This window comes from Marmota monax, unplaced genomic scaffold (genome assembly GCF_021218885.2).
Source record: "Marmota monax isolate L192 unplaced genomic scaffold, Marmota_monax_Labrador192_F-V1.1 WCK01_AAM20220418_F8-fsc00013, whole genome shotgun sequence".
Lineage (NCBI taxonomy): Eukaryota > Metazoa > Chordata > Mammalia > Rodentia > Sciuridae > Marmota > Marmota monax.
In genome coordinates, this window is record NW_026692202.1 from 4,855,567 (window position 1) to 4,874,867 (window position 19,301).

At 35.0% G+C, this 19,301-nt stretch overlaps 1 protein-coding gene across 1 annotated transcript in view; it reads right to left on the bottom strand.

Annotated features, from left to right (window-relative positions):
• Nucleotides 1-6,424: 6,424 nt before the first annotated feature.
• Nucleotides 6,425-19,301, bottom strand: part of Lin28b (lin-28 homolog B) — a 112,586-nt gene continuing 99,709 nt past the window's right edge. Inside the window, exon 4 of the mRNA XM_058574858.1 lies at nucleotides 6,425-6,794. Coding sequence (XP_058430841.1) covers nucleotides 6,425-6,794 — 370 coding nt within the window. The remainder of the gene's footprint in view (nucleotides 6,795-19,301) is intronic.

A 19,301-nucleotide genomic window follows, 5' to 3' on the forward strand; every position in this document is an offset into this window, starting at 1 on the left:
CACAAAAAAACTCAGGATGTTGCCTAGACACATCTTACTTGCCGAGGAACCCTGTGCTGAGGAAATCTCTAAGTCCTTTAGCTTCCCAGACAGGGGTGGGATTCAGGTGAGATAAGGAAGGTGTCTACGGCAAGGCACCACCATGAAAATGAGCACTTGTACTCCTGAGGGGCCTCTGGCCTCACCCTAGTCCTTGATGCTGCTCTCTGCTACTCTTTCCTGCTGAGTTTTAGGATTCATTGCCTTGAAATGACCCCATGTGTTTGGGGGGGGGGCCTGCCTTCTCTGTGCACTCTCCTCTTTTGAATTTGTCCTTTAAATTTCTAGCTTTTAGTCTGTTCTCTCTACTCAGTAAGACTGTCACTTTTACATTCTCTCCCCTTCACCCCTCAGGGAGCTGTCAAGTGTTCTTAGAGAAAAGGTGGGGGTGAAGGTGGTGCTGGTCCCAATGCTTGCCGTTTTCCAAGGTTCAGAGCCCTTCATGTTCCTGGCTACACTGGTTACCCTCCAACACCAACAATGGGTATTTATGCTTTTGTCTAGACAGATTAGTCTCTTTTACTGATTGCTGGCATGTGCACTAGACCAGACTTTGGTTCTGGTCTTTTGGGGATGCTGTTTCTGTCTTCCCTCCTTTTGTCCTACACCCAAACCAGGCCATCCTTCGGCCTCAACCAAATGTGCATTTATTGTGTTGTTTCTGAATAACTTTTATTTATGTGACAAAATGTTGTTTGTTTGGTGCTGGGGATCGAACCCAGGGCCTTGTGAATGCAAGGCAAGCACTCTACCAACTGAGCTATATCCTCAGCCCTGATATGACAAAACATCGTATTATAAATGTTAAGGAAAAAGCATAAGCTCCAAACCATATATAATGTAACCTAACTTTAAAAATCGTCCTCATCCGTATGTGTCTACACACCTGTTTATCTGGCCAGATGAAAAATAAATAAAATGTTAAGTTATTTCTAGGTAACAGAACTATGTGTTATTTCTACTTTTAAAGGGTTTCCATGTTTTAAAAGGATCAATTAAAGTATTACTAGCTACTTTCAGGTGATAGGATTGTGTTTTCTAAAAGGTTTTCCATATTCTCTAAAGGTACACTACTACTTTTTTTTTTTTTTGGATACTGGGGATTGAACCCTGGGTTTCTTAACCACTGAGCCACATCCCCAACCCTTTTTAGTTTCTATTTTGAGACAGGGCCTCAATTAAGTTGCTTAGGGGCTCGCTAAATTGCTGATGCTGGCTCTGAACTTTCGATCATTCTGCCTCGGTTGCTGGGATTACAGCTGTGAACCACCATGTCAGGCTAACACTTTCTTTTTTAACAAAATGTTCTTCACATCCTAAGTGAATCATCTATCATTGAACAAGAATGTGAATATGTGAATATATTTGATGCACTTAAAGATGGCCAAGAAAAAAGTAGGAGTCCTAGTAGACTGCCAAAAAAAAAAAAAATAAAGTGAATTATCCATGTGTAGAGTGGTGGGAAGTTAAAATAATTATGGGATTTGCATAAATTGCTGGGTCCACTTACATTCACATTTTAGATTTTTGATACTGATATATCCAGGATTTGATTGTTCCTTTCAACACCATCATAATTATCAAAAAACCCATTAAGAAAATTCTAAAATTATTTCTCCAAAAGGCTTTAAAATTTTTTTATGTCAGGCCACTCTTTCTGACCAAAGTATGACTTGATTCACAAACTTTTACAATCTCTGTTGGAAACACAAGATAATTCCTAATGATAGCAGGACCCACTTTTCTTGTTTGTATTTTTGTAAATAAATTTCACGATAATAAATAACACCACTCTCTGAGAATGTTAAAAACTTAACTTATGGTGACACTGGTGTAGGTACTGACTAAGGTGCTGACTAAATGGTGTAGGTACTGACTAAATTTTTCAAATTTAGCAATCACCCAACTCTCTCTCTCACACTCATACATACACAAACACACACACAAACAAAATCTCCAAAACCAATCATAAATGCCAATGTTATATGTTTTATTTTTTAATCAAGTAATTTTAAGCCTCAAAATATCCATAATTGAAAGAATAAGACATGAAGCATGAAGTGAGAATATAAACCCATGTCTACAGAAAGACAAATAGCGCTTCAGTCCACCGAGGTGACTGACCATTCGAGAAGTGCCATTCCAAACATCAACTCCATTTTTGTCCTTTAGAAACAGACAGTTCAAGTGTTTTTCTTCTTCACTTGTAAACAACATGAGTCAAAATGGACAATGAGGTGATCTAAATACTACGCAGGATTACTTCAAAACACTAGATAAAACACCGTATTAAAGACATATAGAAATCAGGGTCCACTTTGGTCTCTAGTATGGTTAGAGTTGTTAATACCAAAAAAGCAACACACACTAATTAAAGCCAGCTTGGTAGCGGGTGCCAGTGGCTGACAGATGTAGGCGATTCAAGAGGTAGTCAACGACATTATGTTCAAGCTGGTAACTCTAACAAGGGTTAAGCCACAGATGTATTAAATATAATACTTTCTCACAGTACAGTACTTTACCATAACTTTGCAGCTTTGTTCCAAACATAAAATTAACAAGGAATCATAGGTCAACCTTCCACTCTAAGTGAACAACTAGGAATCAGATCACACAATCACCACATCTTAAAGAGGTTGTTGACAGTTATGCGAGACAGAATTCGAAGCTTTCAACAAGTGTTCTTTCCTAAAACAAATCTCATTAAGACATCTAGAAAATTAAAGTCAGTGCGGCTGTACTTGTACATACTTTCCCAATTTTTATAACCGTGGGAAACACACATATATATTTCATGATAAACATTTCTTAGAGAAAACAGATAAATTAAGTTAACTTTAAGACTTAATGAGATTTCCCATGGCCTGTATAACTCATCATACAGTGAACGTTAGAATCTATTAACACTTATGGGCTTCTATTCACAAACTAAATACAACCAGCAGTAACTTGGGACTGCACTGGTGCAAAATAAAACTGAGCCAGAATTCAAGGAAAAAAAATATTGGCAATAAGAAATATCCTATATTTGGAGGTGGGCTGATGTTAATAACATGTTGCTGGTATTTTTTTTTTACATTGCACACTAAACTTCCAAGTTAAAAGCAGGTGAAAAATCTTTCTAAGAATCTTTCCATTTTAAAAATACATCCCAAGACTAGAAATGCAAGTATAAAAATGCTTCCACTATAATCTGCCATGTAGCAAATATGTAGCTTACAGGCTAAGAGACTGGTAGTGCATCTTCTTTAGGAATTACATTTGTGTTGACACGAGGGTGAGGTTAAGGGACAGCTTAATTCACAGATCCTCTTCCCTCAGTAGCTAGGAATGCATTGCACTTTTGAGTTCACTCCTTGGCAAGCCAGTGCTAGTTAGTTAAGCCTCGGGAGCTGCAATATGCTTTGGCTGCAGGGCAGCAGAGACATGTAAATGAAGGAGATTGGCATCTTTTATAACTGTTTGCCCAGCATGAGCTCCCTCATCCTCAAATTCCTGCTACCCCTTCTTGCCCCCCACCTGTGGGCAAAGCAGCTATTTCCAAGATTGCTTCTGTGTTCTGTTTTGCTTAAGTAGAAGAGTGCCCATAATTCTTTAAACTAAATACAAGATAACTTCAAGGAAATACTTGGAGCCTTAGCTGACTAAAACAAGATGCTTCATTATTCATAAGAGTTTGTCAAAAACACACAGTTGTGATTTGCTATCTATAATATAGATAAAAAAGATTCTGTACCAGAGTTGTCAGCCACGTGAGGCTGGAGCAGCATAAAGGTGTGCTATGTATCAACTATGAGGTAGCTGTGTGCTGTAAACACAGTATTTAACCCATGTAAATGAACCATGCGCTCACATCAGCGATCTTCACATCTGGAAGGAGTTGAGGGATTTTCACATGAAATAAAAACAGAAGAACTGATATCTGCTATTCAGGATTTTGATCTCGGTCAAACTTGGAGGTAGTTGCTAATATCAAGTACACATACTCACACAAAGTTCTGTTATTTGGCTTGTTTTGAGTAAGCAGGACTGTAGACTACACTGTAAAGAAACAACAACATTATATGATATGTTCCCTGAGCAAAGTTCTTTGTCCTGAGTATGTTATGTAATAGTGGCAATTTTCTCATATAAAAAATAAATCCCAACTCTTAACCATAAGATAGGTTTGGTATGTGCTTTTAGTAGTTCAGTCTGGTCAGATGCTGGAACAGATTTTAAATTGCACCTATATGGTCCACAGTTCTCAAGTGTTTCTGTTTTCATTTTTTACCACAATCTCAGCTCTGAACTTTTATATGTAAACAGGAATGTCCAATGTTCAAGTCCATAATTTCCTATGTCTATAAAGTCAAGGAACTTTGGTTTGAAATTTCAAAGTGACGTATTTTGCATTTTACTGTTAACCTGCTTGTTATACCTGGTAAAAATTAAGCAATGCCACTTTGATTTGTCTACATAATTTAAATAAGCTTGAAATCCTCACATAAGGCAAGGAAGTACTTCTCTACAGCTATATCACATTCAATATCGTCAAAGGTAAGCTTTGCATCACAGCACACTGATATTTCAATATATACCATGGAGATTCTCAAACACTGTCATGAAATTCAAGCTGAGCTGTAAAGCACTGGCAGGCCAGTCTGAGGCATTTTCTTCTGGTGGCTTGCTGAAACAGCAGCGACTATACCAATATCCCACGACAGCACATGTGGAAGAGGGAGCAGGAACTGTTCAGCAGAACATATCACATTTGAGTCATTCTAATTTCTTTCTGATTATCTGAGCTTATGCCACAGGCCCATACAAAACTATATTTATTGCCAATATTAAGCATATAATTAACTGGTACCTTCTTAGAGATGTTTCAGAAATTTGCCTACAACATCTAGAACCAGGATGACTCCAAAATAACTTTGTTCATGACTGAAACATTAAGGGACCAGTACTACAACTGGTCCCTAGCCAGTTTGTTACTATAACTGAGAACCAATCCCATAAGATCCTCATCCTCAGTATCTGTTTATCCTGAATTCACCATATGGGTTACTTCAGCCTAAGCACTGAAGGTAACTTCCATCAGATCAATGCTACTGTATGAGATACTTACAGCTACTATTTGGCTTGTTTTGAGTAAGAGGTTTTTTTTCCCTCTGCCCCAGGCTTGTCACTCTAGTTGCCTGCCACAAAACATAACACTTTTTAGCATCATTCACAGGTCATACCTATTGGCAACTGTGAACATCCACTGAATTTTCATTCTCAACCCCAGTATTTTATTCATTTCCATGCTGCTTTTGTTTGTTTTAGAAATGAGTTAGAGAACTCTCCAGGGGAAATAAAATCAGCCACCAAAAATATATACCAAATGATTGGAGTTTTCCTCTAAGGTCTTCAGTAGTTAAAAAAAAAAAGGAGGGCTCCCTACTCTACGTGATGGTCAGAAGATCAACTTGGTCAAGGGAAGCTGCTATTGCCACAATCCTTTAAAAGCTTCAGAACATGTAAAAGATAACAATGATCTGGTATCAAAATACCATTGAAAATAATCAAGTCACTACATTTATACATCACCCTCCCCTTCATTTCTCTTAATAGGCATGTGATTTATAATCAAAACATAGAATTAAAAACATTGAAATATCGGCACAGAAATTACACATTCATTGTCTTTTCTGGAGTTATGTAGCCCAGAATCAAAAATGCTATGGCAGTCAGAGGCATATGAAGTTAAGGTACTATCTTCAAACAGGAGAGAATGAGAAAAAAAAAACACTCCATAGATATAATATATAAAAAAAAGAGGCAATCTCAAACTTGAGAGATAATGGATATCTTAAAAACCTTTAGTACCATATGATTGGCAGCTCTGAGATCTGAAGTATCCTTTGGTTCACACAAAAGGTAATAGTCATGTTTTTATTTTTATGTAATATAAAAGAAGTGGTACTCAAAACTCCAGGGGTTGTTTTTGAAACCATCTTAAATGCTTCACGTGGATTTTCAATTCTTGGAGATGTCCAATTATGTGAGGGAGGGTGTGTGCTTATAGCTACATACACACATATATAAAGATAACCCCTCTTTATATGTATGTCTACATTCCTGTGTAAAATCTTCATACAAACACACACAGATTCAGGCTCTCTCCCTCTCACACATGTACATACTGATACACACAGTATCTCATTCTCTGAATTACATAAAACATGACACCCTGCTCAAATGCAATTTACTTAGAGTGATTTGTCTGTTTAAAAAAATTCACAGTTCCTCAACAGTAGTTAAAATCCCAGGTCAGCTGCTGTCTGTGAAATACTGTTCCCCTGTACTTGCATGAGGTAGACTTCCCAACTGGGTAGAGAACATGATATGTTAAGAAGTATTATGTCTTTTTCCTTTTCTGAACTGAAGGCCCCTTCTTGTTTTGCTCTTCTGGTGCTGCAGAAGCCTTTGCAGAGGAAGCTTCTTGGGGTGACCTGCCTGACCGTTCTGAGATCTCTGACCTAGCCTCCTGAGGAAATGGTGGGGATGTGCAGCCGTGCCCACCTCCCACTTCTCGCGGGGAGGTCGAAGCACATGGCTGGGATTCTGCTTCCTGTCTTCCCTGAGAACTGGCAGGCAGCTGTGCAACAGTTTTATGTGGGCAATTTGCCACCATGTGCATGATGCTCTGACAGTAATGGCACTTCTTTGGCTGAGGAGGTAGACTACATTCCTTAGCATGATGATCAAGGCCACCACAGTTGTAGCATCTGCAAGCAAGAATGAAGAAAACATCTTAGATGTAGGTAGTATGCTTTGTTAAAAATTTAAAGTAAAAATTTGATAAGCAATGCAATTATGTAAAATAATCATTTACACAGGAATGTAGACATTATCTTTAAAATACCAAAATACACAAACTGTCCATGAGATTGGCTTATTTTAATGTACCTTCTTAAAAGTAATGTTACTTATACTGTTATACTGGTTGCTTCAAGGACATCAGCACCAAAACATTCTGGCAACTTTAAAAAATTAATTTTGTTAAACACAACAATCAATGAAAAGCATAAGTACTAAAACATGAAAGAATATACACTCATTTCCATTTACAGATGATTTGTTTAAATTTAACAGGGTATTATATTTTATTTTTGTGGTACTAGGTATTGAACCTAGGGGCCCTCTACCACTGAGCTATATCCCCAGCCTTTTTTATTTTGTGACAGGGTCTCATTAAATTGCCCAGGCTAGCCTTGAACTTGCAATCCTCCTGTTCAACATCCCAAGTGTCTAGTATCACAGGTGCACATCACCACAACTGGTCCATCAGGTTATTTTTAGAGAACAGGTTAGTCCACTAGAGGGCAGTCAATATTCAACAAAATAGCCAGGTAGCTTTGAAAACAACAGTATAAAAATACAGCTGTTTGCTGTGATGTGAAATAGCAATTTGCTCAGCAAATGGGAAAATATGGACCAAATTAAATTTTATGAATTTAACACCTCTTTGGGTGTTAATTATTTTTACTGTGGAAGCCAGCAGAACTAAAGCTTTTCCTTTGTACAAAATTAAGTAGTACACTGAAATTTGATATATAAATAAAATATCAAGTCAGAAAATCTGGCAAATTACCAAGTAATTTTATAGCAATACCAGGATAATACTATAAAACAAACATTCTAAATACTTAGAACAGATTAATAAAGTATTTCACTAGTTTAGTGACCAGAAAAGTTTACTTTCTTTTCTCTGTGGAAATTAGTTTTCCTTAGGGTGAATTTTTCTACATTGGAATAAAGAGTAATCCATAATATTTGAATGTACACAGGAGGGACAAGGTTTTGTAGTAGATGCTTGAAAATTTAAGTTCGTTTCTAACTTAAATTTAAATTTAATTTAGCTGAGCAAGGAAATTATTTGGAAGCTATCTCGGCTCAATTTCAATACATGTTTTTCTTTTAAATTGAGATATTAAAAACAACAAAAGTGAAGAAATAAAGGAAAATTTATATTTACAAAGGTTAATCTGAATATTGCAGATAGAATTTATTTAGTGATTTGTTTTCAAGTAAAATGTTTTAAAAGCTTTCTAGTTTAAATTTATTTTCTAAATACATTTATGATTCCACAATTCTCATTACAAAGCACAAATAACAGGTTACGATGTTAAAAAAAACACAGATAAATACATAGTAATTGTGAGAATTACTGAAAGATCATAGGAACAACAAAAGTTAATTGTAACTAATTATATTTGTACGTGTGCGAGGGAGTATCTAGCTCAACAACTTATACTACACCTTATATGTCAAAGACAAACTCCTATCCTAATAAGCAGTATATGTAGAATACTTAATATTTTATCTTCTGGGATCCCTTTCACAGGTGAATTTTCTCAATTGGCAAAAACAATGGCAACTATTGTCTTCTTTCTAGTTATCAATATTAACCTTACAGATTGTAGAATAACGGATTCACACGACAGGCTTTTATGCTGTGCAATTATTAACCAGTGTTAATTTGGTAACTTACTATTTATCCTTGTGGTGACTTTTCCATAGGTTAAAAAAATGCATATAATTACTTATATCATGTATATTATCTTTGCAACATTAAGGTGACTGATTATACTATATTTATGTATTATCCTGTGGGTTTTTTTTAAATTTAAGTTTAGGGCTTTTTTTACTTAAGTGTTTTATATATATAACACAGGATCATACTTACAAAAATTAAAGGGAAAACCAAAAAATCATGTGTTTTGATTATTTATTGTGTTAACTTGTAAGTTAACAAAAAAAACATTACAGTACAGATTCAATACTGTTTCAACCATATGCTCTGAGATGGTGTCAAATTAAAGAATAAAAATTACTGACAAATGCTTGAAATCCACACAGAATAACACACTCAAAATGGCATCTTTGAAATGTGACCCCATTACGTATGATAATGTTTTCCCATATAGTTCTCTTCTATAATGGGTAAGTGAATACTACATTAAATTTGCCCATCTGTAAAGTATCTTTCTTTTGAATTAAATCCACTTGCTGAGGATAACATCCAGTTAGGAGCTCATTTTCATAGTGAGAAAAATGGGGCAGAGGGCTCAGTAAAGAGCTGGCTCTCCTGCTGACATGTCGATTTCATGTCACTGTGGCATGCACCGTGTTCTTCGACTAGGGAACTATTCTGCCCACTTTCACAAATGGCATCTTTGATTACACTCTATGCATTTAGTACCTTTGGGTTCTAAGAGTTATTTATAAGGATACTATATAATTTTGGTTTTCATGCATTCTGATCTGCATAGTTAATTCACCCCCTTGGCTTTTCAGATATGTGCTATCATATGGCCAGGCTTTGCCTTCCACATTGAAAAGATTTGCATTCAGTGTATATGTGCTTGGTTTTAGAAGGGGGAGGAGTGGTATTTATTCTCCTTTTCTATTTAATCATTCAGTGTCAATCATTCTTACTAAGAGTGCAGATCACATCCCATTAAGAAATCCCTTCCTTCCCAAGGGACTAACACCAAAATGGAAATGTCCAACTACCTTTCAGCTCATAAATGATACCATTACTACAAACTCCACCAAGCTATATGTGGTTCTGGTCCCTTTTGTTCACACTCCACACTTCTCCAAATCAGCTTGTTTTTTATTAGTTTGTATGAATTTTACATTGTGATGTGAGTATAAAAATGGCAAGTGTGGCCACATATAGCTACTTGCTTAAGAAATATAAGGGTATAGTGTCACAATCAAAGACTACACAAAGAAAACTACAATCATATTTTGTTATATATATATGCATAGCCCCACATAAAAATAAAATAAAATACTCTGCTTGCCTATTACAAGTGAAACCCTGGGATGGATCCCCAGCAAAGAAAAAAAAATTAAAATAATAGACAAATAAAATTATACATATTAAGTATTTTATAAAATGCTGAACCAATGATACAAAGTATGTGTTCTTACCTATTAAACCTAAAGATGAAACAAAAATATTCTATTTAATCTTAGAATGGTTAAGTTCTTCATAAAATTATAAATACTTCTAACAGGCTAACACATTCTCTAAGTATTATTTATTTTAAAAACTCTAAAGAGAAAAACAAAAATTGGAGTCATTTAAAAACATTATCAAAGTAAGATTAAAATTTTTAACAAGGAGAACTGCCTATCAACAGATAGAGCACCTAAGATGGCCAAGTAAATAGAAACCAATCTTTTAGGCTTTTATAAATCAAGACTACAAGACTGTATCAGATAATTGGTTAACAAAAATACCCAAATTTCCTAAGCTTCCATTTTTAAAAGGAAAACTGTGATTCAGTAATAAGAATTTAGGTCTGCTATGACCCTTGGAAAATCTCAAATTTTGAGGTCCAAACAAAGAAATACATAAATTGTATTTTCAAATGATATCACAGCAATAATGTTCAGAACTAAGCTCAACTGAGGATCACTATAAGTATACAGAGATTTTCAAGTGATACTTCAAATGTCTTAAAGCTTCATCAAATGTAGGTTTCCCTTGATCCCAAAAGTAATCACAACAACAAAAATTAGGGAGAGAAATGATATTACAGAGAGAGAGAGAGCTAGCCAACCAGATGTAGCTGTCTAAAAGTGTAAGTTAGGTGCTTCTCCATTGACTAAGAATTTATATGGAAATTCAAATCTAAGAGTGTCAGACATTAAGGACAAAAAGATAGAATGATCTGCAAGCTTCTCAACAGAAAGGAAATGTTGAGAGAATAGTAAGTAAAGCAGTATTAGGGACAAAGAATAGAGTGGAAAAAGTGATAGTTTTAGGCAGGAAAAGGTATAACCCAGGAATAGATAAAAATCCCTGGAAAAGAAAGATGAGAAAAAGCATTGGTAAAGTTTCCAAATGGGATGCCAGAGGGGCAAGAAAAGTCACAGATTGTACAGAATTTCAGGACCCAAATTGTAAAGATAACACACTCTCTGAAGAAATTGTCATATTTAATATAGGTTTCAACTGAAATCCAGAAAGGAGGGGTTGGGAGTATATCTTAGTATGCATGAGGCCCTTAATTCAACTCTCAGCAGAAAAAAAAAAAAGAGAGAGAGAGAGAGAGAAAGAAAACCCCTCACACAAAAACCAAACAACCCCCAAACAAACCAAAAACAAAACCCAGAAATGATACTAATAACATTCCTCAATTTTATATTTTTTATTCTAATAAATTTGAATACTTGTTTCTAATCAGTAAGTGTCAATCAGCCCAGAACATGAGAATGCTGGACCCCAGCCTGGTGGTGTTGGAGGTAGGAGGGTAGAAATGTTATCAGAGAACTCAAGAGAGCCGAAAAGGAAAAGACCCAGAACATAGCTTTTGATAGGAACAATGTGCCCACCCTGTGCCTTCTGAGAGTAAGAGGGACTGAGATCAACCTTCCAGAGGTCCCATTTTGTCCTGGATAGCTTTTTTTTTTTTTTTTTTTTTTTTTAATTGGTTGTTCAAAACATTACAAAGCTCATGACATATCATCTTCCATACATTTGATTCAAGTGGGTTATTAACTCCCATTTTTTACCCCAAATACAAGTTGCAGAATCACATCGGTTACACATCCACATTTTTACATAATACCATTTTTATTCAATCTAAATTATATTTGTCTGGGTATAGCTTATTCTTTCCATAGGCTCTGCCTCAAAATACCCAGAAGAGAGTTAGGAAACTGATGAATCACAGAACTAGAGAGGTCCTTCAACAATACTCACGTTTCTCTATCAAAAAGAAACCTGTGCTTTATAGAGTTTGCTTCTTTCATTTCATTCTTCTTAAACCAAACTCCTAAGACTGTAAGCCAGACTATATAATATTTAATAAAGTTAATTTTAAAAATATTCTTCTTAAGTACAATAGGTAAAACATTGAATTTTCAAAAATATCAGTGGCAATATGTTCTTTTAAGAAGTTTCCTAAGGAATATATGAAAAAAAATATGCATTTAACCCCAGATAAGTTTTCCTTAGTATCTTTGAAAGCCAAAAGTCAGCCTCACCCTCCTCTATTACCTTAATTAATGCTTAAAGACATCTATATACATTAGGGCTAAACATACTGTTAAAATTAAAATGACAAAAATAATATAATTCAATTAATTTAGCATTATGTACTAAAGGTTTTTAATGTTACGTAATTTAATCTTCCTCCAAACCCTGTGAAATAGGTACCACAATATCTATACTTTATTGGTGAAGAAATGAAGAAACTTAAAGAATTTACCTAGAAAGAAATTTTAATTGAAAATAGTATGTTTCACTTCTTTTTTTTTTTTTTTTTTTTTTAGGGGGGATACTGAGGATTAAACCCAGGGATACTTACCCAATAAGCTACATCCCCAGCCCTTTTATTTATTTTTTTAAGACAGGGTATTACCAAGTTGCTGAGGTTGAGCCTTGAACCTCCTGCCTCAGCCTCCAGAATCACTGGGATTATGGGTATGCACCACTGTTCCCAGCCACTTCCACTTTTATTATATGACAGTGTTATAACCAATAATATGGATGCCATTTTATTATATGTAAGCCTAAAAAAATAAAATCCTGAAAGGACTCAAAAAGTTAAACACCAAAAAAACAAATAACCCAATCAATAAATGGGCCAAGGACCTGAACAGACACTTATATATACAATCAATCAACAAATATATGAAAAAATGTTCAGCATCACTAGCAATTAAAGAAGTGCAAATCAAAACCACTCTAAGATTTCATCTCACTCCAGTTAGAACAGCAGCTATTAAGAACACAAACAACAATAAGTGTTGGCGAGGATGTGGGGAAAAAGGCACATTCATATATTGCTGGTGGGACTGCAAACTGGTGCAGCCAACATAGAAAGCAGTATGGATATTTCTTGGAAAAGTAGGAATGGAACCACCATTTGACCCAGCTATCTCTCTCCTTGGTTTATACCCAAAGGACTTAAAAATAGCATACTACAGGGACATAGCCACATCAAGGTTTATAGCAGCACAATTCACAATAGCTAAACTGTGGAACTAATCTAGATGCCCTTCAACAGATGAATGGATTAAAAAAATGTGGCACATATACACAATGGAATATTACTCAACAATAAAAGAGAATAAAATCATGGCATTTGCAGGTAAATGGATGGAGTTAGAGAAGATAATGCTAAGTTAGCCAATCCCAAATAACCAAATGCTGAATGTCTTCTTTGCTATAAAGAGGCTGATTTCTAGTGGGATAGGGAGAGGAAGCATGGGAGGAATAGACAAACTCTAGATAGGGCAGAGGGGTTGGAGGGAAAGGAAGGGGGCATGGGGTTAGAAATGATGGTGGAACGTGATGATCATTATTATCCAATGTATGAAGACACAAATTGGTGTGAATATACTGTGTATACAACCAGAAATATGGAAAAACTGTGCTCTATATGTGTAATAAGAATTGTAATGTATTCTGTTGTCATATATAAATAATAAAAAAATACCAACATACACACACTCTCTCATATATATATATATATATATAAATGTGTGTGTGTGTGTGTGTGTATGATTTGAAGTAGATTTTTCTTGCGATTTGGGTTACTATTTTGTCACTACACTGGAGAGGTCGGCCAGCTCCTCTCTTGAACTTTCTATAAAATGAAAGGCTGAGACTAGATTAGTTCAGATTTTTTTCACTGCCAAAGCCAGGTTTTATTTATATCCCTCCTATATTTCACACAATTAAAATTTTTGTTTTAAATATCGGCAAATATTTTTTTCATTCTCTTTAATCATATTTTTCAGGCTATAAATGGGAACCTTAGGTTGATAGACCATAACCTGTGTTACCAAACCGACTCAATAAAATTCAAGTCAAAAGAGAGAAGCCTGGGCTTGGGTTGTGCTCAGCAGTAGAGTGCTCGCCTAGCGCTTGTGAGGCCCTGGGTTTGATCCTCAGCACCACATAAAAATAAATAAATAAAATAAAGGTATTGTGTCCAACTACACCTAAAAAAATAAATATTTTAAAAAAGGAGAGAAAGAGAAGCCTGACATTTCAGTTAGCCCATAAAATCATACCATAATGTGAATGATATATTTGGCCTTGAGATACCCCCATCAGATTCCACTGGTTGCAGTGAGTGTAAATTGACTCTCTCAGAGAATAATTTGATAGCATATTTCAAAATACTGGTACACATACCTTCTGATCTGGCAACTTTAATTCTAGGAATCTGCCCTCCTGGAATATTCACCAACAAGCACAATATTGTGGGTACTAAGATATGAACTAGAGCACTGTCCATATTAGTAAAAAGTTAGAAAAGGAAAATGACAACAACAACCAAACCCAGGTGGTCTGGCTGCAAAGTCCATGCTCTTTACCATTAAGCTATAAATATGTAAAACTGAAAAATAAGTTCAAGCCTGCACACACCAAGAAACACTTAGCAGATACTAAAAGGAATGAAGTAAAATAATTTTTAAAAATTGAGATCTTTGGGCTGGGGTTGTGGCTCAGCAGTAGAGCGCTCGCCTAGCATGCGCGAGGCCCTGAGTTTGATCCTCAACACCACATAAAAAAATAAATAAATAAACAAACAAAAATGTATTGTGTCTAACCAAAAAATAAATAAATAAAAAATTGAGATCTTTGTGTAAGATCTCCAAGAAAAACTTCAGTTAAAAAAAAACAGAATAATACATAAATATAGTATAATCACCTTAATGTTGCAAAGGTAATATACATGATATACGTAATTATATCCATATTTTTAACCTATGAAAAAGTCACCACAAGGATAAATAGTAAGTTAACAAATTAACACTGGTTATATCTGGGGAGGAAAACAGTTGTATGAAGGGGCATTTCCCATGAATTTTTACAGTTCCTTTTTTAAATTACAAGAAAGAATTAATATATTATTTGTGTAATTAAAAAAGAAAAAAGAAGGACTGGGGTTGTGGCTCAGTGGTAGAGCACTTGCCTAGCATGTGTGAGGCACTGGGTTCGATCCCTGGCACCACATAACAAATAAAATAAAGGTATTGTGTCCATCTACAAATACAAAATATTTAAAAAAAGAAAAAAGAAAAAAGCAATTATATGATTCCATTTCCATCTTGTAATTTAATCTTCACTGTTATTGTTAGTCACATGAATCACCTTGGAAGCTTTTAAAAATACTAATGCCTGGGTCCTACTGCAGACCTACCTCTCAAACAGAATCTTGTAGAGGGAAGCTCCAGCTGTCAGTATTTTTTAAAAAGCTCCTCAGTGGACAGTGGCAGGCAGCTACTTGAGAACTGCAACCCACAATGCAAGGGCAATCTTACCATGGGATCACTCTATAATCCTCACTACTGTAAGCAATATGGCTTAAAACAAAAAACTGTTTTCAACAAGTCATTGATGCCTCAGAAAGGAAAAGGGGAAGAGATGAAAGGAAAGGAGAAAGGGTGGGAGTGAGGTGTGTAACTTATTTCCTTTCTTGGAACCAAAAACAACTCCCTGTAATTGTTGGTTGTGACAGTAACAACCTTGCAGCATTACTGATCCCTGCTTATTTTGGAAGGAAAACACTACCCAAACCTACTGAGTTTAAATTCAGAAGTGGTTCTCTGTTTTGAGGCCATTTACATAATTATTAGTTCATAATGAGGAATAGGTTCAATGTGTATTCTCACTGTCATTAAAATGGATAAAAACTTACAGTTCCTTGAATCAACTGCTACCTTCCCTAAACTTCATCATCATTACTGACCAACAATTGATTTCCTATAATAACTCTTTCAGTTACCATTTTCAGTTATTTTTGATATGTCCCTTACTGAAACAATATTGACAAGCATATGTATTTGTTTGGTATGATATGCTCTTGAAAACGTTTCTCCTGATTGGTCAAATTCTGTTGGCTTTCAAAGAGAAAATTATGTACTTTCTTATGGATATTAATCTGATAATTAAAAAAGAAAATAATAACAATAAATACTTATTAACAATAAATGTTCAGAATCAAACACAGGTGGACTGGTTTCAGAGTCCATGCTCTTCACCACTAAGCTATAAAGATGTAAAACTAAAAAATAAGTTAAAGCCTGAACGTATCAAAATATGGGTATAAATCTATACCCATAAGAAAGCAGTAGGTAAATATGTATATACGGTATATAAATAACAAGATCTCTGCTTTTTATAAAAAATTATTAGCCATTATTTTTTTACAAAGTTAATATTTAAACTATATATTGCCTAAAAGAGTATCATTAACAGGGAAACTACTGCTCACTCTGGTTTTCCAATATTTAAAAAGCCCAAGATAATGCTTCCTAGTGAATAATAAGCAAAAGGTGTTTGGATGGCTCTGCATTACCTTATTCTGTGGTGGCATGGAACCAAAGTGAATTCAAAAATTAAAACTGTTGGCATTGGAAATGAATTCTGTATGTCTTGCCTAAAGCTTAGTTTTTAGACCAACTAAACTAATTTTGAGTTTGTACTGATTTAAAAAGGTGTTTTTTAATTGCCCACTGCTATGCTAACCTCTTTTGTTGTTTGGTTATATGATAAGAAACTCTCTACAGACCTTGCCTATTAGTGAATTGATTCAAGTGCTTATAATAAGCATTCAATCATTTTCATAAAATCAAATGAAAAAGAAAACAAGATTTAGATACACTATGTGCACAATTTTGCATAAGATGTCAGTGAAAGGTATGTAAATAGTCATCCGGGTAATAAGGTTTATGTACCTCACCTCTTCTGATGTCTTCTTCTGACTGCCTTTGGGGTTGTCTTCAGTTAATTAGCTTTTGGGCTCCATGATTAATGACATGGTCTGTCTTATAATACCAGTTAAAAATGTACCATAGTTATCTTGGAAACCAGCTAAAACACACAATAGCTCTTTTTGTAGACCTTTCATTTTATAGAAATAACATGATAAGATGGAAAATATGAGGTAAAGATATATAACATTCAAATGGCAGTGCAGGTCACCGAGAAGTAGGGATGGACATGCAACTGAATTAGAAGAGGCCACAGGGGGTGAAAGAAATCATCAGGGCTTAGGGCACTTCAATCATGGGCAATTACAAACCAGATTTTTGTATTTCATTCCATTATATTTAAAAGTACTTGGTAGATTCTGCTGCAATCCCATGAAATAATAATCATTTGTTGAGCATCTTCTATTCTGTACCATTGACTTAAAAAGGTACATAATGGTGAATTCTATAAGTTAAATATTTATTTGAAATTAAAATGTTATATCTCCTTTAGGTGACAAACAACATCCAAAGTTGAAAGAGGAGGGGGAGGGGAGGGGTGAGGAGAAGGAGAGGATATACTCTATACTCTACAGAAGGCTGTTGCTATTATCAAATATAAGGAAAAGACAACAATTAATTCATCTCCAAATGGTTAAAATTAGATGCTTGCTTAGATATAAGAAACAGATTATAATACGCAATATGAAAATGTCTGCTTATTTATCTATTACAGCAGCCTGGCTAAAAACTTAAAATCCCAGAACCACTTATTTTCCACCAGACCATTCCAAATTCACCTCCAGCAAGGTATGCTAGTGTAGTGACATGTGATCGGCTCGGCCTAACGAATTATAATTCTGCTAGTGCTCTGTGTCAATTTTTTGTTTCTTGTGGTACTGATGATCAAATACAGGGCCTTGTACATGCTAGGCATACTTTACCACTCAGAGACATCCCCAGTTCTTTGTATGAATTTTTATTAATACTTTTTTTTCTTGCTCATCACATGACTTCTTCTAGGCTTTGGTTCTGTAAATCAGCATTATTTTTTATCTGTGACATTATTTTACAAAGCATTCTAAAGTCATATATACATACTGAAGATTTTAGTGCATTGAAAAAACTTTATTAAATATAATCTGACTGGAGCACAAGAAATTTTAAAAAGAATTTTATCATGGTTACTTAATAAGTAAAGCAATAATCTGTTACCTAGAGAAGTGAATGTAAACATCCAAATAAAAAGAATTTAAATGCCACAATAAAAATAGCTTTAAAATATTTTAGCATATAAAATAAAGACTTCAATATAACATAGTGATTAGCTTTTATTTTTTTATATCACACACACACACACACACACACACATCTGTTAAAGCAGAAGGGAGACAGCATGAGAAATTCAAAAGAAAAGAAAAGAAAGACACAGAAGCTAACAATCAGTTTTGGTGGCATGACTAATGGTACAGATGAGGGTTAGATAAAAGTTTCAGTTTATACTGGTTGTTTGCAGGCCACAGGCAATGAAGAAGCTAGATTAAAAGATGTTATCCTAGGTTCAACCAAGGGAGTACTTTGCTGGGTTATTTAAAGCTGTGGCATTACCATGATTGAGTTACCTTCAATACAAGTAATGGTGACGGTATCTGGGTTTTTATGAAGATGATGTCAAAACACCTCCCTATTGCTATATTACTAAATTCTAGCACTAGATTAATACTATATTACTGAATTTCTAAGAAATATTCACAAACATCCCAATTTGACAATGTTTATATGAACAACATTAAAAAATATTAATAGACAGATGACCAGTGTCTTAGAGCACATTGCCTGGTGTGATCATTCCAAAATGTGCCTTTATGGGCAAAGGGCAAAAGAAAGCTGTGCCAAACCATCTCCTGCCTTGATAGCTATGCAGGAATTGGAAGGAGTTTAAAGTATTTTGCTGAAATCACCAAGGAAAGGCTTCTAATGATTAATCAAGTTTGATCTCCCATTCCAGCAGCAGCTACGGTTTAGGAAAATGATGAGATATAGATGAGAAGTAAATAAACTCTGTCCATTTCTAATCTAGTCAAAGTGGTCTTCTTGTGACTAGCTTTACCAAAAATCAGCAGTTCTTAAATTGTTCACCACGTAGGTAGTTAGGTGTAAATTGAACAATTTTACCATGTCCAGATAATCTCTATAACTGCGATATTTTCTCCTCTTGTGTAGGTCAGTTCTGGAAAATGAGATTTTGAAGACAAAGTCATGGAAGGTATTCTTGACCTCATAGCTACTTCACCTTTCTTCTCCTTATTGCTTAGACTGTCCTTAATGTTAAAAAGCTTTATGTGTGTCTAAAGCTTGATGGTCAAGCTTCATAAAAACCCAGAATCTGTAGATCTCTGTTACTGATCCCTTGTTTTCCTACTTTTTTTTTTTTTTTTTGGTGCCCGGGACTGAACCCTATGATGCTTAACCACTGAGCCACATCCCTAGCTCTTTTTATA